Source organism: Bos mutus, chromosome 11, assembly GCF_027580195.1.
Source record: "Bos mutus isolate GX-2022 chromosome 11, NWIPB_WYAK_1.1, whole genome shotgun sequence".
Classification (NCBI taxonomy): Eukaryota; Metazoa; Chordata; class Mammalia; order Artiodactyla; family Bovidae; genus Bos; species Bos mutus.
In genome coordinates, this window is record NC_091627.1 from 87,608,905 (window position 1) to 87,636,162 (window position 27,258).

The 27,258-nt window shown below is 42.4% G+C and overlaps 1 protein-coding gene across 3 annotated transcripts in view; it reads right to left on the reverse strand.

Annotated features, from left to right (window-relative positions):
• Positions 1 to 27,258, reverse strand: part of CRIM1 (cysteine rich transmembrane BMP regulator 1) — a 209,689-nt gene that overhangs the window by 110,288 nt on the left and 72,143 nt on the right. For all 3 annotated transcript variants that reach the window (XM_070379739.1, XM_070379740.1, XM_070379738.1), the window contains 2 exons: positions 5,207 to 5,449; positions 4,005 to 4,125 (listed from right to left, as the gene is read on the reverse strand). In XM_070379739.1, the coding sequence (XP_070235840.1) occupies positions 4,005 to 4,125; positions 5,207 to 5,449 (364 nt within the window). The remainder of the gene's footprint in view (positions 1 to 4,004; positions 4,126 to 5,206; positions 5,450 to 27,258) is intronic.

The following is a 27,258-nucleotide window of genomic DNA, read 5'->3' on the forward strand; positions in this document are numbered from 1 at the left end:
AGAAGAACGATGTCTAAACAGGGTGAAAGTGAAAGTTGCTTAGCCATGTCTGACTCTTTGTGACCCCATGGACTATACAGTCCATGGAATTCTCCAGGCCAGAATACTGAGTGGGTAGCTGTTCCCTGTTCCAGAGGATGTTCCCAACCGAGGGATCGAACCCAGGTCTTCTGCATCGCAGGCGGATTCTTTACCAGCTGAGCTACCAGGGGAGCCCTAAATAGGATGAAGTTCAAGAGAAAAGACAGCAAAAGAGGTGACAATGGAGAATGGGGCATTAAGAAAATGCAGAGATGGAGCAAGGAGAGCAGGACTAACATATCCTTGGAAAGGGCAGGGATGGGTGGGAGAACCAGTACTTGGCAGGCATGGAAGTGGAAAGAGATATCCATGCATGATTAGGACACCTGGAAGGGCGTGTCTTGTCACCTGGAAGAGCTCAGCTCAGCTTGTGTTCCATGAGTGAATGAACAACTGAATGAAAAAAATGAACTGAAAATAGGCAACTCAAAAGAAGATTCACAAAGTGAGCAAGTACTGAAATAGGGCAGCCAGTGGCCTGAATGGGCGACAGGCTCACTGAGAATGGCAATTCCATTCGGAGGGAATGAAGGTGGGAGGAATTTATTCTTCAAGATGAGGGGAAACATGTCCACAGACTCCTTTTCTAGTCTATGCAAGTACCATAAATCCTACAGAAAAGGGGTCTGTGACTTCTACCTAAAGTAGACCTCTTCTGCTAAAGCTTCCAATACTTTATACTCCATCCCGACTGTCAAGGGCTTCTCCCCCAGAATTCTCCGTATAATCAGTTCTGATCTCAAATGGCTTTAACTTCTTAACAATGCTCTTTATACATGTGCTGGTAAAGGTCAAGTCATCGTAACAGGGTTTTGCATATTCTAAAATGATCTTCTTTACATCTACTCATGGTCTCAAAGAGAAAACTTTTGATGTGGATCACACACAAGGATAAAGTTATGTAGCCTTTTTCCCCTTAAAATACTATCACTATTACAACATATTAGGCTTTCTTTCTATTTCCACTTTCACGTGATTGTTTGGGTTTTTATTCTCCTGACAAAGAATGACGTGAATGCCATCCTCCTTAATAAGTAGGCAGCTCAATATGCTCAAGTCAAGTCATATTCTGAGTCTATTCTGCATTTACTGATTCATTTGAAATTAACACATATGCAGAGGAAAAGAAAGGACACAATTCCTGACCTGTAGAAATGTCTTTTAGCTGGTGAGACAAGACTTTATCCATGTTAACAGTTACATAACAATGCAAGGAAGTATATGATTAATTGGCAACATGGACAGGATATGTTGGGAGTACCTAGGGAATGAGCTGGGTGTTGGCTGCAGAACAAAGACCTTGTGGATAAAGTGGAATTTAACTGAGAGGTGAGCTCAGTGCTTGGAGCAGAGGATTTCTGCAGTACTAAAAACTGGCCATAAAGAAGGGAGTTGGGGGAAAACTGCAAGGGTTTTATAGTGAGACAAGGAGGATTATTACTACCTAATGGCAGAAATATAACGTTTCTCTTCTGCAATATACGTCATCATGGCCAATAGTGGGCCTGTTCATTCATTCATTCATAAATGTAGGTTCACATTTTATACCATATGGAAAGCTATAAAATACTCCTAACCCTTGAGAAGCACACAGAGTTTAAGAGAGACTGCCCCCCCAAAATCACTGATTTCAATGTATTATGAAAACTGCTATGATAAAGAGATACATGGGAATTATTATTATTATTAATACATTATAAGAGTAGAGGAGAGACACCTGTCATCTTTAGGGGCTGAAGACTGAAAAACGCTTCAAAGAGAAGGAAATGTAGTCCTGAAAAAGGAGAAGCCTGTAGAAGGGGAAGGCAAATGCAAGGGCCCGAAGCCTGAGAGCATGACAGGGGGAGGGGCAGGCGGGGTGCGGGGGAGGTAGAGGGGCTATTTCAGGTGGGAACACAGGATGCACGTGGACAAGGGGCAGCAGGGGAGGAAGGGTCACTGACTATTTAAAATACAGGAAACCGAAGAGCGGTGAGAACGCCCTCCCTGCAAATAATGTACCGTGGGATTTCTGAATGGCTTCCTTCTCCATATTTCCAACTCTACATTAGAGTCACCTTTAACTGACCACGCTTTGGTTCTGAATGCCAATGTAAAAACTATGTCAACATTTAATAACTATCCCAAGGTTTATGTTTACAGGACTCACAGAAGCATGGGGATAAAAAGGCCTCTACTCAAACCTCCTTTCCAAAGTGATGTTTTTCCTAAGCATCTCTGGAAGGTGGCCACCCAGAGGGAGAGAAGGCTCTCCAGCCACAGGGAGCTCAGTTTATCTCCGGAAGTAGCCAAGTTCATGACTGTACACCATTAGTTGTGAAAAATTATTTTTTCCTTAAATTGAGATTAAATATGTCTTCCTGTGGCTTCTATCCATTTCGACCCCCTAGTGTGACTGAAAAAATAGCCCACTGCGCCTCCTACATGCAGATGGTGCTACATTATGTCTGTAACAGTGCACTGAGACTCGTCCCTTTTCCTCTCTACAGGTCTTGTGAATCTACAGCTGGCTCAGTTTTGATTAAGTGATCTAATATCATGTGCCACCTCTTTTCACAAAGACCTTGAAGGGACATCTGTCGCTGGTAGCAATGCTCCATTTTCTTCCTTTACTGATAAGTAAATACATTTGCACGATACTTCAACCCTTTCCAAGCATTTCACATAAATTAACACATTGTAATGTCATAAGAAAATGCTGCACCACTGCATTTTTGTAGGTCACAAAAATCTTTGCATGTGTTTTATGATATACTATAAAGGACTGGGCAAGTCCTGTAAAATATGTCTGAGAGAATCCTATGGTTTCTCTCAGGACAATGATTAGGAAATGCCAAAGAACTAAAGCATTTTAAGAGAAGAAAGAAGAAACCAGTAATAAGAACCAATTCTGGATGTCTACTCCAATCACAGACAAATCACCGATACTTACCTTAACTAGAGACCATACACATTCCTATCTTAGCAAACCATTTGTATCATCACAATTACTCATGCAACAGATGTAGATGCTAAGTGCCTGGCACTGGGGAGAAAGAGGCTAGACACTGGGTCAAGGAAGGCACCGTGTTAACTCTGGATGTTAACTGTGGACCAGAAGTCGAAAGAAATGAGATGACTTGTCAAAATCATGACTTAGTGACCTGGGAAAGCTGGAGGGGAGGGCCTGGCAGGGAAGAGGGAAGGGCAACTCAGCCGAGGAACAGCATGTAAGCCCCCAGTGTCCAAGCTCAGTCTTTCCAGAAGCAAAGCACAAAGTGCCAGCTCTATGGTGGTCCTATGAATCCCGGCAAGGATGGGTCTGGGCACCCCTGAGTTCTAGAGTAAGCCCAGTCCCACAGGGTTAAGGAGACGTCATGCTACTAAGGCTAAACTGACAGCAGCTTTTCCCCTATCAAGCCAAAGAGAGATTTGTTTGGCCTTCAGAAAGCATTATAGAAATCTAAACTCATAGTGGCCTAGGCAAGTTATGGGTCTGGGTAGATGTGTAATAACAAACGTCAAGGATCCCTGAGGAGCAATTCTATGACGCATGCAGTGCTTCGTCCCATTGGACACAACAGTTAAACACCTTAAGATCCACTGTGGAGGATCAAACGACATGCCTACCATGGATCCGTACCTCGCTGCCTATGTGGCTACATACTGAGGGACACACGTGCCTGTTCAGGACCCGGCCTAGAAAGTGCACAGGCACCCCAGCCTGAGGACCCTCTAAGATTAGGGACTTATCCTGAGGACACCTGCCTTTGGCCCATACGTGGAACTACCAAGTCACAGTAACAGTTCAGTGACTTCTCCACACAAACAGGAGGATCTTAGGGCTCCCTGGCACTTGGGAAACACAAACTGCGTGCCTGAAATTGATTTTTAGATGCACCCACACTGGAGAGAGGAGAAAGCGTGACAGACAACAGACCGACCTTGTTGGAAGAGTGCAGCAGCCATCCGCTGTGAGTCTGACTTGGGTTTCGTAGCTGTCCAGGGGGCACACGGTTTGCTGAAAGGAGGGGCACTCCACGGTGCTGCAGTCCACACTGAAAACTGGGGGCAAATAGAGGCACGGGTCACTGTTACGTTCACTTGCACTTACGAGTCCCCAAATGGAAACCCTGGCTCTTTGAATTTTTGTAGTTTCCTTGTTTCCCGAAAACCCTGTCTCGGCACTGGCATTCTCATTTCAGTCAATGTGAGAGAACTATAATATGACTCAAATTTTCTGTTCAAGAAAAGAAAGGAATAGGACACTGAAGAGTTAAGATGCAGACACAGAGAAAGACGGAGAGTTAGAGCAATGGTGGTTCTGTGATGGTGACGATCAGCCAGAGGTATTTCAGATGGAACAGTTCAAGAGAGGAGCAAGGGATTGTGGGGCTTGAGCATTTAACTAGCAGTTAAAAAAAAAAATCTGACCGATGGTTAGAAACTTTCAAAGAGGCAATCACTCCAGTCCAGACCTATTCACAGACCACAATGCAGTCATAAGAACAAGGATGTTAGAAATGCCATAGAGCAAGGAACAGCTGGGCCATGGCAACAAAACGAATGTGGCAGAGAAGTTGAGTAAATAGTCAAAGATGACTTAGCACAAGCTATAAAGTCAGTCGAGGAATGGTGGGGAGCTGGCAAGAAGAAAGACAGGGGCTGGGTATTTCACTATAAGATGGCTGGCACTTTGATGCATGTATTTATCTAAAAATAACTTTCTGTTTTATGTATGATGATTGTTTTTAAATGTAATACTTTAAAATGACAGCTATATCTGCAAATGAGGATGATGACCTTCTCTGGGGGAATGAAGGAGGCAGCCATAGGACCATAAATTTTAACCCTACTGCCCCTATCAAGCACATTTTGAAGGAAAAAAAAAGAAGAGGAGAAAAAGCCAGGATCCCTCTCTGAAGGTTCTTATGTACCAGTTAATTATCTGGTCCTCTGACTAGAGGGCAGAAGTCAGACTGCCAGTAGCTCAAAGTAGCAGGTCTGCAGAGCTCATCAGCATAGCCTGTGTGTGTGGCGGCCGGGGCGGGGGGTGGGGGGGCACAGGGGCAGGGGAGGTGGTGGTTGGCTGCTGCTACCCTCTGATGCAAAGCAGCGAGGCTGCTGGGACCACACCTGTGCATACCTGGTTTGCACTCATAGAGGTCACAGCACTCTCCTGGCTTCCCTGAGGCTTTGGACACAAGGATGTTCAGGTATCCTGGCTGGCAGACTTTCCGCAGGCAGCCCGCGGGGTCGCACACACAGCGGCTGGGGAGGGGGCAGCACTCCCCAGGGGGCGCGTAGCCCTCGATCAGAACGGAGTCTTCAGGACAACGTGGAGAGAACTGGACTTCACAGCGGGCCTTGGAGCAATCTGGCTTCTCTTCTGAATGGGAGAGAAAGAGTTTAGCACAGGCCCAAGGGGGCAGCGCGGAGCACTTTCCCCAGAAGTGCTGGCAGTCTTTATGATCTAACTAGCCAAGAGGAGGAGACAGACAGATACCCAGCGAGAACCTCAAATGCAGCTGAGCCTCTCGTGGGACTCTCTCCCGAGACCTGCTCATGACACAGGGCGAGAGGTGGACACTGCCTCTTCCATCATCCCATCCCCCTTCCTTGTGCTGAACAATCCATGTCCAACACATGGACCAGATGAAGAAAGACCAAGGGAAGATATGTATGTGCCATGGAGACTCTGAAGACGGGACTGAGCCGCTGACCAACGAAAAGATCTTTAGTTTGAAAGGAGTTTTAAGGGCTGTTCTTTGTGAACAGTGTACATTTAAACACCAAAAACAGACCCACAAATACCTAATGGCTATTTTGGGGTCTGGAGACAAGGTGCATGGCAGTTAACATGGAGGAATTTGACCTCCCCGCTCTGAAATTTGAGGCGATGAAGTACTAAGATGATATGAAAGCTTCAGCAAGATGGATATTGAGCCCAATTCCCATGTCATTTCCCTAAATGACATCTAGAGTGTTTCTATCCCTAGCAGAGGTCCATCAGATGACTCGTTCTCCCTTCTCCACTACTGTATCACCAACCTACTGCTGCACTTAAATTTTAGAGAGTAAATAAATAAGTAAATCAAGCGAAGACAGACTGAGTTTATGAAGCCCCAGACTACAGCTCAGTCTTGGTTTAAGCTTTCAAGAAACCTACAGCAATGTTAGGCCCTGGAGAAAAACCCTGAAATAAACCAAAAGCACATCATCACAGCCCCATGACCTTTGGGGGAAAAGAGTTTGGGACTTGCTGGGGGAAAACACACCATGTGGTACTGGGGTACGTTCATAAACCGTCTTCCCTAGAACAAAACCTGCAAAGAATCACAAAGCTGGGTAAGGTGCAAGAGGTCTCCCAGTTTATCCTTCTAAATGAAAAATTTCAGTCTGTTCTGCAGATAAAGAACCTAAAGCCCTAGCATTCAAGTGATCTATCTAAGGTTAGTGGTAAAAATATAGCAAGAATCCAGGCCTCCTCACTTCTAGTCCACTTAGCTCTTTACATTACAAAAGTAGGTCTATTTACAAAATCTAAGTGTCCCTCAGGTCATTTTCAACCTTGATCACTGTATCTTTCATTTAACTGTCCATCTCCCTTGTCTATTTCTTATTTAATCAAAAGAGCATAGGTGAGTCTTCATATTCATAGTTCTAGTAAATTCATGCATCTTCATATTCATAGTTCTAGTAAATTCATGCAAAGATATTTCTCGAGTGCCTGCTGTTCCAGCAGCCTTGTTTCCACAAGGAAAACAAACACAGATCCCTGCCCTCATATAGTTTACAATGCAAGAGAGAGTGGTATAAAATAATCGGTACAATAAATAAGCAAACTATACAGGAGGAGCAGGTGGTAAGTGCTAGGTGTGTGTGGGGGGAGCAGAGCAGAGCAAGGGGGAATCAGAGTGCATGCAAGAAGTGGCGGGGGTGGGGGGCCCAGTTACAATTTGGTCAGAATAGGCATCACTGGGAAGCTGATTTCTGTAAACCTGATTTGAACAGGTTTACAGAAGTGAGGGGTGGGCCATGGAGAAGCATGTCCCAGCAGAGGGCACAGCTATGGCACTTCTGCGTGTCCCAAGAAGAGCAAGAGGCCAGTGTGGCAGCAACAGGATGTACAGAGGATGCATATACCTGATTTCACATCACAACCCTGAGCAACTGCCTTGAGAAGAGAACATAATTAAAAGGAATTCCGTTCCTGGATCCCCATCAGTGTGGGCAGAACAGATCAAGAGCTGAGGAGGAGAAGGGTGTATGGGAGATGAAGCATGTAAAGTACGCTGATGGATGATCTGGCAAATACAAACACATGGTCTCATAATTAATAAGAGGGCTATGACTTTAACTGCAACTAGCACTTAATTTCTACTCTTGTTAATATGCTGTCATCGACGTATTCTCTATCACATTCTACTACATTCTAATCATGCAAAATATTTGTTACGTATGATCAGACTTCTCAAACATATGCTTCAATACAACCCAACACATTAGATATTCCTATTTATTCTGCTCTTTAACAGTTCCAACGTTGTCACCTACTGGTATATATTTTGCAGCTCAAGCCTTGAGAGATTTACTTAAGACCTGCCTTGGTCACACAGGTGGGATTAAGGTAGGCCACCACTAACACTGTCTGAAGCACAGTCTGAAATGACTTAAGAATGTTAAAAATAAGGATTAAATCTTACTAAATGCTTTTTCAACTTTTGTCAAGATTCATATTGACTTTCCCTTTAACTTACTAATATGATCAATTAGTAGATCTCAAACCAGTCTGAGGATAAACCTTCTTTCTAAATACCCAGCTGGATTTGACTTCCCAACATTTTGATATTTCTAGATTAATAAGTTTGTAATACTAGCTCGGAGCTCTCTGTGTGTGTGTGTGCACACATGCTGGCCTCATCCAGTCTTAGTTTTAGAACTTTCTTAATGAAATGTTTATCATTCTACCTCTTTCTAGGCTATAAAGCAGTTTGAGTAACCCAAGATTTATCTATTCTTTGGTGTTTTCATACAACTCACTTATGAAACTACCTGAACTCAGGAGTTTTTTTGTTTGTTTGTTTGTTTAAAGAAGGAAAGAACAGATTTCTTCTTTGGCTACTAGATTATTCAGGTGTTCCACCTCTTTTAGAATTATCTGTACTAACACATACTAGTTAAGAAATATCTCATTCACCTAGATTCTCAAATTCACTTCAGGCTTTATGGACCAAGCTTTCTTTATTTATATGTTCAAGGGTTCTTTGAAGTTTTCAAATCTATTCCTTCTTTGATTTTTAGAACGTTTAACTGGCTTTCCTCTAAATTTAATGATTAATGTTTAGTTCACTTTCTCTTTTATTTTCTCAGAAGTGTGAATAATTTTAATTATGATTTTAATACTTTAGCCAGATGCTGTTTTTGTTTTAATTTCTGATATGTAGTACTTTAATGTAACTCATCATTTCTAATTCCATTTGATCTCCTCTTTAACTAAAGACATTTAAGAACAGTGTTACCAAATTTCAGCATGGGTAGATTGTCTTTGGCTTTCTTTATGAGTTTAATTTATAGTTTCACTGCCCTATTGTCAGAGAATTTAGGCTATACAATCTTCTACTTCTGTTAATTTCTTAAGTTTATCCATTTTTTTTTTTTGGCAGGGAGGTATGTTTACATGGCTGATGGCCAACTTTAAAATATATGAGTATTCATAAAGGACATATATTTTGTTTATTGAATACAAACCTGCAAATCTATTAAATCAAGCTTAATTATGACCCCCAGCTTACCCAGATCTTACACTTTTTACCTGATTTCCAAGAAGTATCTACAAAAATCTCCCACTATGAACCATCAACTTCTCCTTGTATTTCTAACACTTTTTATTTTTCAAGGCTGTGTTGATAATTTCATGACTAGCGGCATAAGATTCAAGCCTGTTATACTGACTTGGAAAACTGTAAAGTGATGATGCTCTCAAGGAATTTAGATTTCTAAGATACAACTTTTTTATTTTGTAATCATTAATGTTCTTAGCTTTATTCTTTTCTTCTACCTTCTATTCACCTTTCAATAGATTACCTAGAACACTTACTCATCCAGCATCCTTCCCTTCCTCCAACCAGTCGTCTGTCACTTAAACCCAACTATGGTTACCATAGCACCAGGAATTGTCTTTCTAATACCTTCTTTCTCAGCCTGTTTCTAAATAATTCCTGCAGCAGATTTCATTTATTCATTTGTCTCTCCTCCATCTCTAAACTATAGACGCACCATATATTTTTCTATCATTTAGAAGGTGGCTATGTCATTACCTCTGAATTTTAAGTTTTATCCATTTGAACAGAAGCCTCTCTTAACTCTTAATTAACATATAATATTTAACTTAATTAACAAGCTTTTCAGTCTGGTTCCCCTGGCAACACTTTGCAACTGGCATCTTACAAAAAAGAAAGAAAAAAAACTTTCCCAGATACAGAAAAACTAAAGTGACAGTATCACTTACAACAGAGATAATTAAGGGAAATAAGCTGGTTTCATCACATTAACAACATATTAATAATCTTCCTTTAAGAGCTGAGTCCTCAAAGTGCTGAGAGTCACCCAGTATTAAAGTGACATTACAGTAATAATGGCAAGTTTCTATCAATCCTCATCACTTTAACCCATGTGCCTGCATCTTGGCTATTTGTAAACTTTCTCCAGGTCCATATGTCAGGAGGAAAAGTACAATCATGATCTACAAGTAGCAAATGCATTCAAGGTTTTATTTTTTTGCTTTAAACACAGATTTAATTAAACCAAAGCCAAAAGAAAAATGACTAAATAGAAAAATTTTACTGCCAGATCCTCATTCTATTTAATTTCTGTAGAGTCTCACACATCTGACACTGAAGCCTTCTTCCTTTTTCAAAATCTCTTAAAATGGTCACTTAAAAATAACAGCAGATACTCTGTACACTTATTAATGGAAAACAGGCCACGTGAGTGAGTGAAAGTTGCTCAGTCGTGTCCAACTCTTTGCGACCCCATGGGCTATAGCCCACCAGGGTCCTCTGTCCATGGAATTCTTCAGACAAGAATACTGGAGTGGGTTGCCATTTCCTTCCCCAGGGCATCTTCTTGACCCAGGGATGGAACCCCGGTCTCCTGCATTGTAGGCATATTCTTTACCATCTGAGCTACCAGGGAAGCCCTAGGCCACGTAAAATGGACTAGTAAACTGAGACTGGCAACTGCAAAGCCGATGCTTCTGGGCACTCTGCTTTGCTGAAGTCTATCCTGCTTCTCATATATATACACATACATGCACACAGGGAACCCGTCATCATTCTGACACAATCCTTGGGCATTCCTAACTATGGAGCTATTTCAAGGGACCCCAAATTTGGATTAAAATAATGTAGTAGGTAGAAGATGGCATTAAGAAGGGAAGAGTCTGGGATCACTGTTTTCCCCACATCTCACTGGTAATCTCCTTCCTTTATTATAATCTCATTCCTTTATAATCCAAAGTCCCAGAGTAGCTATGGCATCGATGGAGGGTACCACAGGGGCCACCAGGTGGTCCTGGGAGACACATCTTTGTACCAGTTGAGATGCAATCCATGAATCCTTTTTTAATCCATTCATTCAACACATATTTACTGAGTGACTTCCATGCACCAGGGGTTCTAGGCAGAGGGCTTAGAGCAGGCAATAAAACAAAGTCCTTGCTTGCCTTCCTGGATTTACCATTCCAGAGGAGTTACATAATAAACAGAGAACTACACAGCATCATGCCAGACAGCAACAAATTCTTGGAAGCAGAATTGGCCATCTGGGTATAAAGTACTGGCCAGGTAGGGGAGGTCAGGACATGGCACCTGCACAAAGACCTGGATAAAAGGTGGCGGAAGGTGGGCAAATGTAGGGCCGAGGAGGGGAGGTCCCAGATATAGGAAACAGCAAGAATAAAGGCTCCAAGGCAAGAACAAGCTTACTCTCCATGTAGAAAATATTTATCTCATGATAGTTAAGAAGAAATCTGAATTAGTACACTTCACAAGTAGAAAATACCAGTAAAGACAAGAAAAATATTTTGATGAGTGACAGTTCTTATTAAGGATTCAATTCTCACTGTCAGGCTAGAGCACTGAAAGCAGCATCTGCCCACTGGACACCTTCTCCGGGGGAGGAGGCACGATGCCTTGCCTCGTGCTCACAGCCCTTCACCCTCCCATGTGAAGGAGACAACCTCAGCATCGCTACTTGGCAGATGAGGAGACAGGCACAGAGAGACTAAGAAACTTGGTGGAGGTCACACAGTAAGTGGCAGAGCCTCCCAAGCACAGTCTTCACACTAGTGCACAATGCGGAAAGCAAGAGAAACTTCAGCTTTCCTGATATGTGCATGTCTAGTCAACGGCTACAGTTTTGCTCACATGTAGAATGTGAAGGTCACTTGCAAAGGTAAAGAGGTTCAGGGTCTTCGGCTGTGTCCTCATCACTTTCTGGTTGGCCATTCTCCCCATCTCATTTGCTCCTTGGCCGTACAGACATAAAGGAGGGGCTTTCTTACATCCAGCATTATTTTGTTTTGAAAGCTTCTATTACAAATGCAAGAGACATGTCATTCTATGCTTTTAAATCTAGAGACCGACTCCTTTAAAGTTACACTGTGAATTCTTTTCATTCACATTCCATGATTTTATCATAACCTTTTTTGGCAAGCTCTGCAGTGAAGACTTGTTCCACACAATCATAACCCCAAGGGGAAAAAATTAGGCTTGTTGATACAGTCCCAGAAATATTTCATATTTCAGCTCGTTCGGAAACACCAGCTGTACTTTCCCAGCATTTTCTTTCAGAATTTAACAGTGATGGAACCCACGCAGAGCCTTTCCTTGGTGGTTTGTTAAGCATGCCATATTAAATTGTTTTCAAATACCTAATAAAGTTGTACCAGAGTGGAATATAAATTAGCCCAATATAAAGAACAATAATTAAATGATCTGTAAGACCACAACATGTGATTCTTAAACTCAGTGGTTCTCAACCCTGGCTGTGCATTAGGCTCACTTACAAAGCTTTTAAGTATGCCACTGTCTTGGAGCCCTTCTCAAATCAATTACATCAGAATTTCTGGGGGAGGAACCTGAGAATTTCTATTTGTTTCAATAGCTCCCTGGGTGAGTCTATCCTGTGATAAGGGTTGAGAATCACGGGGTTACTTCTTCCAGCAAAATGAGAATCTTTACAATGGAGTTCTCTATTGACAACAAAGCTTCACCAGAGGCATGTTCAAACATCCTGGCAAATGGCAGCTGGCCAAATGCCAAAGAAGCACGAAGCCGTCCAGATGTCTGCCTGCCACTGAGTGGTCCAGGCTGTATGCTGAGCCCCTGGTACCTCCAGGAGTCTTCCAGACCACACATCTTTTCTAAGCAGGATATTACTGAGCTGAGTTGTAAACGATGCTTTCAATTAGAGCCTGGCTGGGCCTGCAGCACCTGCAACAGTATCAGCTGGGAGCTTGTAAGAGCTCAGAAGCGCCACCGATGCCAGGCCTACTGAGTCTGAATCTGCATTGGAGCAAGATGCCCAGATGCGATAAAGTGCTCTAGATGGGTGGTTCTCTAACAGTGGTCCATGGACCAGCACATCGGCTTTTCCTGGGACCTTGCTGGAGAGGCAATTCTAAGGCCCACATCTTGAGCGTGGGGCCTGAACAAACCCTCTGCTGAACGAAGTCTGTCTGAACAAAACCTCCAGGGGATTCTCACGCGTGCTATCCTTTGAGAACCGCAGTGCTAGAATTCTGATTCTCAACATCAGAAGCCCCTGTGGAACTTTAAAAGGTTCAAAAGCTCAGAATACATCCCAAACCAATTAAGTCAGAATAACTAGAAGTGGGACCCCAGTATCAGTCATTTTAAAAAGTCTCCCAGGTGACTCCAATGTACAGTAAGGATTTATTCACTGTTCTAGCACACACACACACCACTCCCATCCCCTGTTCCATGGACAGAGGAGCCTGGTGGGCTACAGTCCATGGGGTTGCAAAGAGTCGGACACGACTGAGTGACTAACACTTTTTTTTTTATTAGCACACACACAGCACTCCCATCCCTTATTATCCCAGGAGATTCAAAGCCGCTTTCAATCCTAGGAAACGTGAATCAACAATTTCTCTGGAATCCTCCTGAAAAAGGTCAGAGCTTCCTGGGAGGAATGAAAAAAGCTTGGAGGGGTTTCCAGGATCTGTTTCAGGTGGTAGGTGCTGGGGAAGAGGGAGCAGGGACTAGGAGAGAGAGACCCCAAATGGGCCCCATATGCATCTGCCAGGGTTTTAAATCATAGTTTATGGAAGTTTATTAGAGTTGTTGAGTCCAGAGACATTTTATTTCATCATCTGTTAATTCACACCAGGAACATATATTGAATTTACTCCCAGAAGGATTTGCCATTCAAATAATTACATTCATATATTCATATACGGTAACAAGTTTTCAAAATGTAACAATGAATTCATTTTTTCAAAATTCTGGCAATAAAATAACGCCTAAGGAGATCCTAGATAAATGTAAATTGGTTTCAAAAAGATTAATTTTACCTAATAAACTATATAGCCTTCTCTGAATATTTGTCTCCTTGTTGCCATATACACGAGCCCACAAAAAATGAATGAAAATTATCAGAGAATAAAACAAATGACTAATGAGGAAAGACTTAAATGAACTAAATTTGTACAGTCAGTTCAGCAACATCTTAAGAGGAATCTTCATAACAGCTTGAAAATGTCACACAGGCATAAACATTAGAAATGAAGAACTCTCCAGGGTGGCGTAAATGGAAGGCAACATCCATTATCAAACACAAACAAAGCCTCTATTGTGCTGAGTGGTTCTGAGACTTTTGGGTGGGTCACTTTCCATACTTCAAATTTTCCTCCAGAGGAAAAGGATGCTGCTACTAACTTGGTTGTTGCTTTGTGTAAATGTGACATGGATTTGAGAAAACAGACTAAAATGCCAGATGTTTAAAAGGTGAAATGAAGGATCTGTCTGGTGCGTCCCATCTGTAAAATGAGGCACTGGCCTTTGTGGGCGCCTAATGAACCTACTCCAACCAGAAGCCCTGTGAGCCCTTCCTCTGCAATCAGGTTCCAGGGGCTCTTGGCCTCTGCTTATTTAAGGAAGACCAACAAAAAACTAACTGTGGGATTAAAGGAGAGCCAGTCTTTTTTTTTTTTTTTTAAGAACTCTAATATTTATTATCACTGTAGAGCTTTTGTAGTATAGTAGGAAATGTGATCATATGTGATTTTAAAAATCAAAGAACTGTAAACCAAGGGCTCTGTTAATAATATTGTCAATAATTTCCTGAGTCCCAAAGGTGGTATATGGATCTCAAACATCTTTAGAAGGACTCCAAAGAATATTACGTGCCAACCTAACATCTTCAGAGGTTCCTCAAAGTGACTATATTTATGTGGTTAAAATGATAAATCAACCACAAAAGGCAGATGAATAAAAGACAGCAGAGTCTACAGAACACTGCTGCTGTTCTATCTCTGCTGACAAGAGCAGGCAAATAAGAACAGCAAGCTCTCTGACTGTTCAACTGGTAGTTCTCATGAGGGTTTGCACATTCTGGGGAGAAAAAAAAAACACATGTGCCTAAAACTATAGAAACAGTTTTGAAAACATATTTTTGCCATTTATTTTTTCCTTCCTCTTCCTACTTTTCTTATTTCTGTTTTACTGAAGATAAACTACTTGTCTGTACCACTTACTTGTCATTTAACAGTGGTTACTTTTTAATCTTCTTTACATGGGAGTCAGTTAAGCTATGGGTTTACCACTAATGTTTGAGAGCCAGAAAGAACTATGTTCAAATCTTGACTCTTCTACAACTAGCTGTGTGATCTCTCTGGGTCATAATTTCCTCAGGGTTGTTGTAAGTGTCAAGGAGATAAATATTACAAGTGGGCACATCTACTTGCCCAACTAATAGTTCTTATCATCCCCATCACTGATTATTAGAAAAAGTCTGGGCTTTGAGTTAGAATACTCAGTACACCTGTGTATTGAACAGGGCATAAAAATACCTGTTCCACAAGGACTCTTGTGAAACTGTCTAAGATGGCACAGGGAATTCTGCTCAATGTTATGTGGCAACCTGGATGGGAGGGGAGTCTGGGGGAGAACAGATACAGGTGTATGTATGGCTGAGTCCCTTTGCTGTCCCCTGAAGCTACCACAACACTGTCAATTGTTCCAATTGACAATACAAAATACAATATAATACAATACAAAATACAAAATAATAAGAAAAAAAACTTTACAAGTCTTCTTAGAGACTAAAAGAATGCACACATTCTTTCAAATATAAAATATTATATAAATATAAAAGAATATTTCATATATTTTATATGTATGCATATGTATGTGTATAAACACACACACACACAAAACACTAGTAGGCTCTCTGATTAGCTCACTTTCTGTCTCAGTTTGTTTTCAACCTAACGCCCAATATGATGCCTGGGCATAATGAACACAGATAAGATCATTAAATGTTTGCTCTTATTGACAAAGGTAAGTGTTAGTCACTCGGTTGTTTCCAACTCTTTGCGACCCCATGGACAGTAGCTCACCAGGTTTCTCTACCCATGGAATTCTCCAGGCAAGGATCCTGGAGTGGGTTGCCATTCCCTTCTCCAGGGATCTTTCTGACCCAGGGATTGAACTCAGGTCTCCTGCACTACGGGTAGATTCTTTACCATCTGAGCCACTAGGGAAGCTCAGGAAAGACAAAGGTTAAGATGACCATTACACACATAAATATGCTATGTATCACCCCCCACACATACATACCTTAGCATGCCCAACACACACCGTCATCTTACTGTGCTAAAAGTTGTACTCAAGTGCTGTTTCTCTGTCAGCTTCGACTACTTTATTCATTCCTTTTTTTGTAAAGGTTACTTATAAAGACTAGTTCCTCACTCTGGAGAGAAGACAGGCAGCTGGCTTATTCATGGAGCTTTCCCTGGAGAGTCTTCCCCAGCTACTTCTGCATTCTGGATGTGTGGATGGGCCCTGCTTCCACAGCGACCTGACTGACAAGACAGCATATGTGGTAACAAGTGACTCCCCCATGCAAAGGCCTCCTGACATTTACCCCGTGCCTTGAAAGAAGGCTCTCCCAGTGGGAGAGACCACCTCTTCACTGCAGACCACCTCTGATGGTCAGCACCTCTCACAGCAGCCTCACTCCCTTCCCACGACTTTCTGTGAAGACTTCTCCACCTCTCTGACCGTTCCTTTGGCTCCAGCTCCAACTTTCTGATCAGACATGCGCCGGGCTGAGCCCCTGCAAGGCCCCCCGTTTCTATGCCGTCTTTGTATCCTTTGTGTACCCACGGTGTAAACCCTCGTCCACTGCGACGGCACCCGGAGACTACAAATATGTGAGCTGCAGCTGAGCAAAGGGATGTGTTTACTTTCCATCCTGAACTACAACTTGACCTGCAGCAAAAACAAAAATACTGCAATGTGTATTTTTTCCCAGAAATGATAATTATAGTACTCCAAACATTTTTCAAACTTCAACTACCAAAATGGAAAAGGCATCTCAAAAAATAATTTATTAAATAGGCACTTATATTCTTGGTAGCCCTTACATGGAAATTCCACTTTTTTTTCTTCATAGCCATGAAAGGGCTTGGCTCCTGGCTCAAAACCCTCTTCCAGACTAATGTGGGACTCAGCCTGCAGGCTGAGAGGTAAGTGGCTGAAGAGCTTTCCCTCTTCATGTGCAGTCAGCAAGGGGCTATAGCACTTTTTGCCACTTTAAAAGTACCAGCAATGGAAAGGAGCAAAGTCTGTACACTGGGTGATACAAAGGCACATCTGCACAAGTGGCTGAGGACAGATGTGGAAGCAGGTGGCCCCATTCAGGAGGTACAGTATTTAGACCCCCTTCAGGAGCAGCACATGAATCCCAGCTTATTTTTCTTCCTCTCTCTGAAGAGGATGTTTCCTCACCTCATTCCCCACTTGCGGTTTTTCTGGACAGTAACTCTCATCAGGACAGCCATTGTTACCAGCACTCAGCTCTCCCACATTCATTAGAGTCTCATTTAAACATAGTGGAAGGCTTCAGAAACACAGGCTCTGAGCCTCACCTCCAGAGCTGTTGGCTAAGTTCTGCTGGGTTCGGGCCTGAGAATATGCATTTCTGACAAGTTACTGATGCTGCTGTCTGAGTACCAAGCTTTGAGAACCACTGCTGTGGACCATATCTGTTCCCCTCTTGTAAACTCAGCCAAGTTTCCCAGGTGGCTCACTGGTAAAGAAATCGACTGCCAATCAGAAGACTCGGGTTTGATCCTTGGGTCAGGAAGATCCCCTAGAGAAGGGCATGGCAACCCACTCCAGTATTCCTGCCTGGGAAATCCCATGGACAGAGGAGCCTGGCGGGCTACAGTCCATGGGGTTGCAAAAGAGTTGGACAGGACTCAGCAGCTAAACAGCAACAAAGCTCAGCCTGCCTCTCTCCTGCCCCTAGGCAAAGCTGTCTCTCTACCTTGGTTTCTGTCTCTAAAGGCATGTGGTAGAGCCTGCTTTAGGTACAAAAGGACAGTAAGGCATGCTGGATGAAATTGATGAAACTGAACAACAGAGGTCCTAGCCAATCTCACCAAGTTTCATATTAAATAGCAACTCGCATGGAGCTACCATCTCAGGCCAGAGCGGGTTGTGTTGCTGCCAATGAACACCATGCTTAGTGCTGGAGCTGCTTCCCCACTTCAGGGACATAGCTTATTTCCAAATATTTTCAAATACAACAAAGGACATAATGATTCCATTAATAAGTCTAAGCAGAACAAATTAAAGGGCACACAGTGGTTTACGATGAAGCAATTCTCACAAATGCATACCCTACTAATTGGGAATTTGTGGCAATTTGGAATAAGAGTGCCATGAAATTTAACTTCACATGTATTATGGGCTCCATGAAGTTGCTTGGGACCTAAGTTCCTTTATTTTCTGGCTCTTCAAACCTGCTGTGTTAGGGGACTGCTCTGGCAGTCCAATGGTTGAGACTGTGCTTCCATTGCAGGGGGTTCAACTCCTGATCTGGGAACTAGGATCCCACAGGCTGTGCGGTCAGAAAAGAAAACAAAATTTTTAATGGTGGGGAAAAACAAAAAACAAACCCTGCTGTGTTAGCCCGTGTTCATAGAGTCTTCTAACCAGTGGGAAGGGAGAAAAGTGGAAACCAGGCACAGCTCTCAAGGGTGTAATGTGAAAAGTTACACTATTGCTGCTTCTCTCTTTACATAGCCAGGACTGAGTCGCACAGCCATGCCGACCTGCAAGGGAGTCTGGAGATGTCATCTTTATTCCGGTTGGCCATCTCTCTAGTTAAAAACATATATCTATGGGAGAACAGGGGACTGGACACGTGGGTATGAGGACGAGAAACTCTGACAGCAAGTTTCCTAGGAAAGTCAACTCTATAAATAAGGGAAGTATCTTGCTTACCCTTTGAGGAATCAAAGTACAAAAAGCATTCTGAAAAATCACCTGGGGAAACATTCAAATAAGCAATACATGTGCTTCATACCAAAGATCTACACCTAGATGTTAAAAGTACCTGCAGGATGCTTATTCATTCAGCAACTCCACAGATATTTAATAATCAAGTACCATGAATGAGACATGGTAATCAGTTATATATTTTAATAAACCCTTAGCTATCAGTAAGCCTAGATTTTTCACACATATAAACTTCAAGCAGAAAGCCTGAGCTTTTTTGAAATGTTCTGTAACTCACAATTTTTGACAAATCAACCTGCTAAGTTGCTTCAGTCATGTCCGACTCTGTGCGACCCCATAGACAGCAGCCCACCAGGCTCTGCCGTCCCTGGGATTCTCCAGGCAAGAACACTGGAGTGGGTTGCCATTTCCTTCTCCAATGCAGGAAAGTGAAAAGTCAAAGTGACGTCACTCAGTCGCATCCAACTCCTCGAGACCCCATGGACTGCAGCCCACCAGGCTCCTCCGTCCATGGGATTTTCCAGGCAAGAGTACTGGAGTGGGGTGCCATTGCCTTCTCCAGATCTTTTCTAACTAAAGTATATTAAAAAAAAAAATGATGGACTGCAGATTTGAAGGTTTAATTGCAAAAGAATAGAGGAATGTACTTGTTCTTACATAAAAACGTGGGAATGATTCTATCCATAGGACTTACTTGTTGAAGAAAAAAAGTTTTCTTCATCAGAAATTCTTATATCTAAGTAGAGAAGACAGTGGCCTAGAGAAGCCAAGTGACTTGCCCAGATCACTGGACCTAGAATGGCCAAAAGCCAGGTCTCCTGGGGAATCCCACAGTGGTTCCATCAAGACACACCATCATCATCCTAACTTTCTCATCTTTCAGTCTGAAGTCTGATAGTCATCTCTTCCTTAATAGTAAAAACTGCTTAGATTCTAGCTTAATAAATATCTGATCATAAAACTTTATCATGACATCAGCTAAATATACAAAGCAAAGCAAACCAAAAATAACCTTTGTAAGCAGAATGGCTAAGAAAGGTCAGAAGAGCAACCTCTGGTCACAGGGTGCCTGGGGTGCTATCCACCACCCAGGTGCTGATGGGCTACACACCCACACACGCAGAGCCTCCCCCTCAGACACAGAGAACAGATATGCCGGGAATGGGAGGGATGGCAAGCCTGCCAAGGGGGACTACAGGGGAATGTGCACACCAAAGGCCCTGGGACTGGGCCATGAAGGGAGACGACTTCCAGAAGAACACTCTAGTGCCTTCAAACCATAGGGACTTCTCTATAACAATTCAATCCCCAGGAAATTTAGAGCTCTGGCAATTTCCCCAGCCCACTCAGAATATGAGGTCCAGCCAGGAAAAAAGTGGAAACTAAGACCAAAGGAGCTGGTCATACCAGACAGGGTCTTTCAGCATTGAAGATGGTAGAAAGCTTCATGTGGAAGCTAGAGACCACTCTCTGCTCTAGTTCTGCCCCTTGGTTCTGTGGTAGAATGGGCTTCCCTGGTGGCTCAGACGGTAAAGAATCCGCTTGCAATGCGGGAGACTTGGGTTCGATCCCTGGGTTGGGAAGATCCCCTGGAGGAGGGCATGGCAACCCACTCCAGTCTTCTTGCCTGGAGAAGCCCCATGGTCAGAGAAGCCTGGCGGGCTATAGCCCACAGGGTTGCAAAGAGTTGGACACAACTGAGTGACTAAGCACGCGTGCACGCACAGACTTATCTGTACATCTGCTCCTGGTGCAACCCTACAGATACGCATAACCCACAATGTACAGAGACTCAGTCTTGATACTGAGGGTATGCTTCTGCCTGCCCAGTGTCAGAGCACTGTGGGTTCCTCATCCAGCAATGAGAAGAGAGCCAGCTGCCCTATTCCCTTTTTCTCTTCTTTTCCTTACTAGTTTCCTGTTTAAAAATCACAGCTGTCCTCATCCCCAGGACAGCCACTCTTTAAAATTCAGGGTTTATTTACGCCAATACTATCCTTTGTCCATGTTATAACTGGGAGTTAAAAAACTTGCCTTGGAAGGAAACTAGATATGAACAAGGTGGGGCAGGGGGCGAAGGTAATCCCACAGGTTATAGAGACACTGGGAGCCTGGTGGCTTGCTGTACGTGAATTTCTGTTCTAAGCACTTTTTAACAACAGAGTAAGATGCCCCCTTTCTCCCTGATCTAATGCGCAATCTCAGACCTCCAGGATTTAGGGAGGATACTGTCCCAATCGCCAGTTCTACTTGGAGACTCACTGTTTCACTGCTCTCCCTCTGCAGGAGGGTTTCCTCCTAGGAGGCTGGCAGAATCGGATCAGCCAGATATTCTTTTTGGAAAATAGAGCCAGGTGTTTAATACAAGTGGCTAATAATATATACTAGGAATTTTACCTGATCTTAAAGGTTTCAACAACAAGAGATTAAAGACATCTCAGCTGACCTACAAGATTAATGGTGTAATTTAAAAAGCTTATTCGGTCACCATATCACTACTCGGCCTCCATAAAAAAAATTAGGTGGAAATATATTACAGTCAGAATTCCACAAGAGAATCCCCAAGGTCTTTATAAACACTAATGGGTGCACGATGGATGCCACAGATTACAGGTGTCCCAGAAAGTGCCATCTTACACACTGGCCAGTGTAATCCCTAAGATATACCTAGAAATTGCTCTTATTTTTGAATCATACATTTCAGAGATTCAATCTACTGCCAACCACAGCACACCAGCTTATAAATTTGTCCCAGATTTCTGTTTGTTTTCTGGTTAAAAAAACTGACTTCTAGGACCTCTTTACCACTCTTCAGTCTTTAACATGAGCCCTACCAACTGGCTTTCTTTTATAAAGAAAAAAAAATTTTGACCAGTTCAAGACTTCCTACATACGTGACAATGAGCTAAAACCAACTGGACTGCCAGCTTGTCGCCAGCTAAATGACCTGCCCTTGCATAGGTATTTCAAGCACACCTGACTCAAACTACAAATGACTGTATGTCTCGGACCTTCTGGGTCATTGTTTCATGGATAACTGAATTCGTGAATGTTAAGTCAATGAATCTGCTGTGTCGCTTTCTGTGTAATGAATCTTGCATAAGTCGTGGTTGTTTCTATTTAGCAATAACCTTGTACCTAGCTTCCCCCTCCCCAACACCCACTTAAGAACGCATTCAGAAGGCTGCTCCTCATCTGAACCTCTAATGTTGGGGACAATAGAATTTGTCACCAGTAAGCCTCCTTTCCAGTCACAGAAGAATTACTCATTTAGCAATTTCAAGGGCACTGTGAGGTCTAATTTGCCTCCTTAATTATGTCGATAGGAAGCAAATATTATTAAGAAAATTGCTTTTTTAGTACTGGAAAATAACTTAGACTAACTTACAGTCACAACTGAAACATAACTAAGTTTAAACTAACAGAAATAAAGAAAGCTGGCTGAGCCACTCAAGTGAGTTTTAAGTGATGAATCAAACAGCCATGTTTAAGAGTATCCTGGTGAAATTAACAACAACAAAAATCCCGCCCAGCAGCTGCTCTTCTCAAACTAATTCTGAATGAACATAGCTTACAGTTAAGGCCTATTCTCTATACGTTTAATGTACTAGATAGATGCCATATTTTTAAGCTGAGAACCATACCATCCTCACATCAGCAAGAGTGTCAAAGTGATACTCACTCTTTCACTTACAAAAGCTTCTAGAGCAACTATGTGACCCCCAGTCAGTGTGATACACGGTTCCTCATCTCCAGAAATTCACAACGGGGTGTGGGAGAAAACAAGCACAGATCTGGCTCTGGCCACAGACTTGAGCCAGTCACTGACTGCTTATAGGATCTCATATAACTTTTTGCCTCTCTCTGAGCTTCCCAGTTCCTCCTCTATCAGTGGGAAGGTTAACAGATATTTCCAAGGTTCTTTTCACTCCAAGAAGCAGAGAACAATACAGGAGAAGTTTAAAAAGCAACACAAAACTAGTTAAACTGTAGTTAAAGAGATGACCCAAGGCAATACATTATAAAGTGTGCATGAGTCCTGCAGACAAAATGGGCTGTGATTTAAGACATGGGAGAGCTACTGCTCCTGAGAGTTGTGGAGAAAGCTTCCTGGAGGAAGTGTCACTTTTTAATCAAGGCCCTGAAATACAGATAGGATGGAATGCGGGTGTGTGGGGGGCGTGGGGCACAGGGACCACTGCTGGCCAGAGAGGGACGTGGTCGCGGAGAAAAGACAGTGGCGTTGATGTAGCTGCCAGCCACACTCCATCCGCTTACTTCCCAGTGACACACACACAGCCCCCCTGTCGAATACCAGGGCCCTTACCTGCCCTGTTTTCTCACCTGGGGCAGCCAGACCCTCCAATGTCCCCTCCCCAGGCTCACAGCTAGCCAGATGCCACCATCTGTCCATCCAACGCTCACTGAGCACTCATTACATCCTGCGTACTTTGCTAGGGATTCAGAGTTATATCGTAAAAATACACAGTCCTTGTTCTCCCAGAGCATCCGGTCATTTTCAAGCAAAAGTCACCTCCTCTGTGAAACAGCCCTTCACCTCTGTTTCCCCCACAAGTCTGATTCCTTCCTCTATTTTCACAGACTCTGTATGGGTGTACAAAATTTTCACATTGCATTATTAATTACTTAAATCTTGGCATTCTATGACCAACTGTGATTTCCATGAGGGCTGGACTTGAGTCTTGTACTTCTTCATTTTCCTACTGCCTAAAATCATGCTGAGACCACCGCAGGTAGCCAACTAACTCTTCTCGCTCATCAACGTGCCCTGTACTTCTAGGGCCTTTCCTTCTTGCAGCTGTCTATCTACTGCCTACCTACCTACACTTACGGAATTCCACTCCTTACTGCTAGTGTATGACCCTGGGTAACCTCTCATGGCTTTGGTTTCCTCATCTGTAAGATGAGGATAATAAAAGTTTCTACCTCACTGGTTTGTTGAGAGGTTTAAGGAACATATGTCAAGAGCTTACGCTAATACCTGGCACCTAAGTATTATAAGCACCCACTTGTTAGCTCCGATTATCATTAACTGCTGGCCTTAAAATAGGCACAAAAGGTTCTGGGATCTTTTTAGAAGACATGGAACCAAATCAACAATGTAAAGTCAAAGCATCAAATGATACAGGGGCAAAGGACTCAAATAATTTAGCACAACAGTTGGTGGCCGAACCCAAACCATAAGCTTTCCGATTTTAGCTATACAATAGCAAAAGGCCTGGTCTCTTTAATAACTGTGTGGTTATTACTATTATCTTCTTTTACAAATGTCTGCATACAATGAACTACACATTACCAGAATACTGTACTTCAGGCACATTGATTTTTGTTAACAAAGGAATCCTGTAAAATTGATACAGTACTTAATTAAGTGACTGAACAGAGGCTGTCTCTCAAGATGTAATTAACTTTAAGGACTTTTCAAAGGTCTCCAGATCCAGCCTGATAATTATTTTAAAGTGTTAAAAACATGCTCTAACAAAAGCCTCACACAGACATGCAATTCAGCGAGTCTTGGGAGAATTTAGCTTAGGGGCCCCCTAATATGACACTAGTTACTCTGAGAAATACCAAAAAATTCTCAAAATCAGTTCTGAAAACAAACACCTAAATTTATTCATAAGTTTTAGAAGGCTATAGTGCATTGACCTGAATTCTAAAGTACTCAAAAATCTCTGAACTATACAAAGAGATTCCACGGTCAGGGTTGTAAAACACTCTAGCATGGAAGTAATTCCTTTCTCACCCAAGGACTCTAAATATTGTTTCTATTACACGTACTATTGATGCGCTTGAAAGCTCATTTGAAAGAAAAAAAGGCCTAGTCTGGATAACACATTGTGGTATTTTTGTAACTAGTCCTTGGGTCTGACATATTTAAGGCAGCTGAGAAAATATGACAAGAGGAGACAATGGACAAGAATCAGGAGAACAAACTTTAGCCCCAGAACCAGCACTGACTCAGCAGTAACAAGACAGACAGATCCCAGTGAGAACAACCATTTTGGAGGGATTAAGTGGAGCATTTGGGGAGCTGCAATGAGTACGTGACAAAGATGAAACTGGCATCATTAAATCTGGGGGGAGGAGACAGGAGAGGCAGCAGATAATCTAATTCAAGAGGCTGACAAGTACCACATTATTTAAAAATTTGTCCCTTGGAGAAGGGAAAGGCTACCCACTCCAGTCTTCTGGCCTGGAGAATTCCATGGACTATACAGTCCATGGGGTCACAAAGAGTCGGACACGACTGAGCGACTTTCACTTCACTTACTATAGTATTACATCATGATCACTGACAAGCCACACTTTTAGTATCATAATAATAGCTACAGGAGCAGCAGCTTACCCCTTTCCAGATGGGGAAGTTAACTACTTATATTAAGGGTGAGCTGGAGGATGAATTAGTGGTAAAATAAGTTGTATAAAATAAGCCCTGGCAGTTACTGAGAGCCAAGCTTTTCAGATTCTCAGAAACAATGTTTTGGGGATAATCAGATTTTCAAATGATACAACCATTCAATTACACAGGGGAAAAAAGGTTTGCCGTATCATATTCTATTAGTTCTATCTGCTGAAACCTCTGCCATCTGGTGCAAGTATATCCACACACATACAGTAATATACTAATTAACATTTTTTGAATTAAAAGATATAATATTTAATGTATAGGATATGACAACAAAAAAAGGGATAAAGCCCCCAAGAAACAAAATAATAGGACTTACACATTCAAATCATGTTATTCTGCAAAGTCACCTTTATGAAATTATATAGTTATTCCAATTCTGCCATTTCTCAACACCTTTCTGTAGAGTTCCTTTTGACATTTTCTTTAAAGGCAGTTCATGAGATTTATTACAACAAGATCAGCTTCGGTGTCTAATAGTTCTACCTTATATTTTAACAAAAATAGAATTCCCCAAAGTGCTCACCTATTTTATTAATCAGGTATGACTCCATACGCCTTTTGATTATCTCCCCAAATAAAAATCCAACTTACAAAGGATGAAAGTTGCACTACCAAAGACACTCAAAAGAAAAAAGCTACAAATGCTGAAAGCAACTAAAAACAAAACAAAACAAAACAGACAGAAGGGAGAAAAGGGAGAGAGAAAGGAGAGAAGAAGACATCATCCTTGTGCAAAGGAAGCCTTACAACGGCTTCTAAAGTACTGACTGTGAACATCTTCTAGATTTTAAAGCATGTTTGGAATTTGATTCAAATAGTCCCCACCAAAGGAAAGTTATAACCAACCTAGATAGCATATTCAAAAGCAGAGACATTACTTTGCCAACAAAGGTCCATCTAGTCAAGGCTATGGTTTTTCCTGTGGTCATGTATGGATGTGAGAGTTGGACTGTGAAGAAAGCTGAGTGCCGAAGAATTGATGCTTTTGAACTGTGGTGTTGGGGAAGACTCTTGAGAGTCCCTTGGACTGCAAGGAGATCCAACCAGTCCATTCTGAAGGAGATCAGCCCTGGGATTTCTTTGGAAGGAATGATGCTAAAGCTGAAACTCCAGTACTTTGGCCACCTCATGCAAAGAGCTGACTCACTGGAAAAGACTCTGATGCTGGGAGGGATTGGGGGCAGGAGGAGAAGGGGATGACAGAGGATGAGATGGCTGGATGGCATCACCAACTCGATGGGCATGAGTTTGAGTGAACTCCGGGAGTTGGTGATGGACAGGGAAGCCTGGAGTGCTGCAATTTATGGGGTCGCAAAGAGCTGGACACGACTGAGTGACTGAACTGAACTGAAGAAGCTTAATATGAGGTATATCTTACTACATTTTATTCTACTCTTTTGGCCAGTAGGAAATTCTCTCCCTGAATAAGCTAAGGCAATACTTTTGCACCCTGATTGAAATGTTTATCTTCCCTTCAGTTTTCTGACTGAAAGCAGAAGAGAATGGGGTTTAAATGAAAAAAAAAAAAAAAACCAACCAACTAGTTTCATATCTAATCATTCTAAGACCAAAAAAACCTGACTAATAAAAATAATGTTTTTTGAAAAAAATGCCATCAAGAAATATGTTGTTAGCTTTATGAAGGTTACGTTTAAACACTATTTAGCAGAATAAGCATTTAAACATATTGATTATAGCTTTGTGAAGTCGCTCAGTCGTGTCCGACTCTTTGCGACCCCATGGACTATAGCCTACCAGGCTCGTCCATCCATGGGATTCTCCTGGCAAGAGTACTGAGTGGGTTGCCATTGCTTTCTCCAGAGAATCTTCCCGACCCAGGGATAGAACCTGGGTCTCCCGCATTGTAGGCAGACGCTTTACTGTCTGAGCCATCAGGGAAGTTCAAATGCTTCTTCACAGCATTACTTAAATGTGTAATTTCTCCAAAATGTTTTAAATTTAATTGGGAAACAAACCACAACTGGATAAAAGCCATACATTTAAGCTTACATAAAAACTGCTTTGGAAAACATCCCTGTATTCATCTTACAAGTGAAGTAGCCACACTTGCCTCTCGAATGACACTTAGGATCCAGTCCTGTGAGAGGAGAGGGGGTCTTTGTTACAGTTTAGTGTCTGTGTGTTTAGAACCGTACAGTGACATCAGTGGTGATCGCTGAATCTCACTGCTGCTGCTGCTGCTAAGTC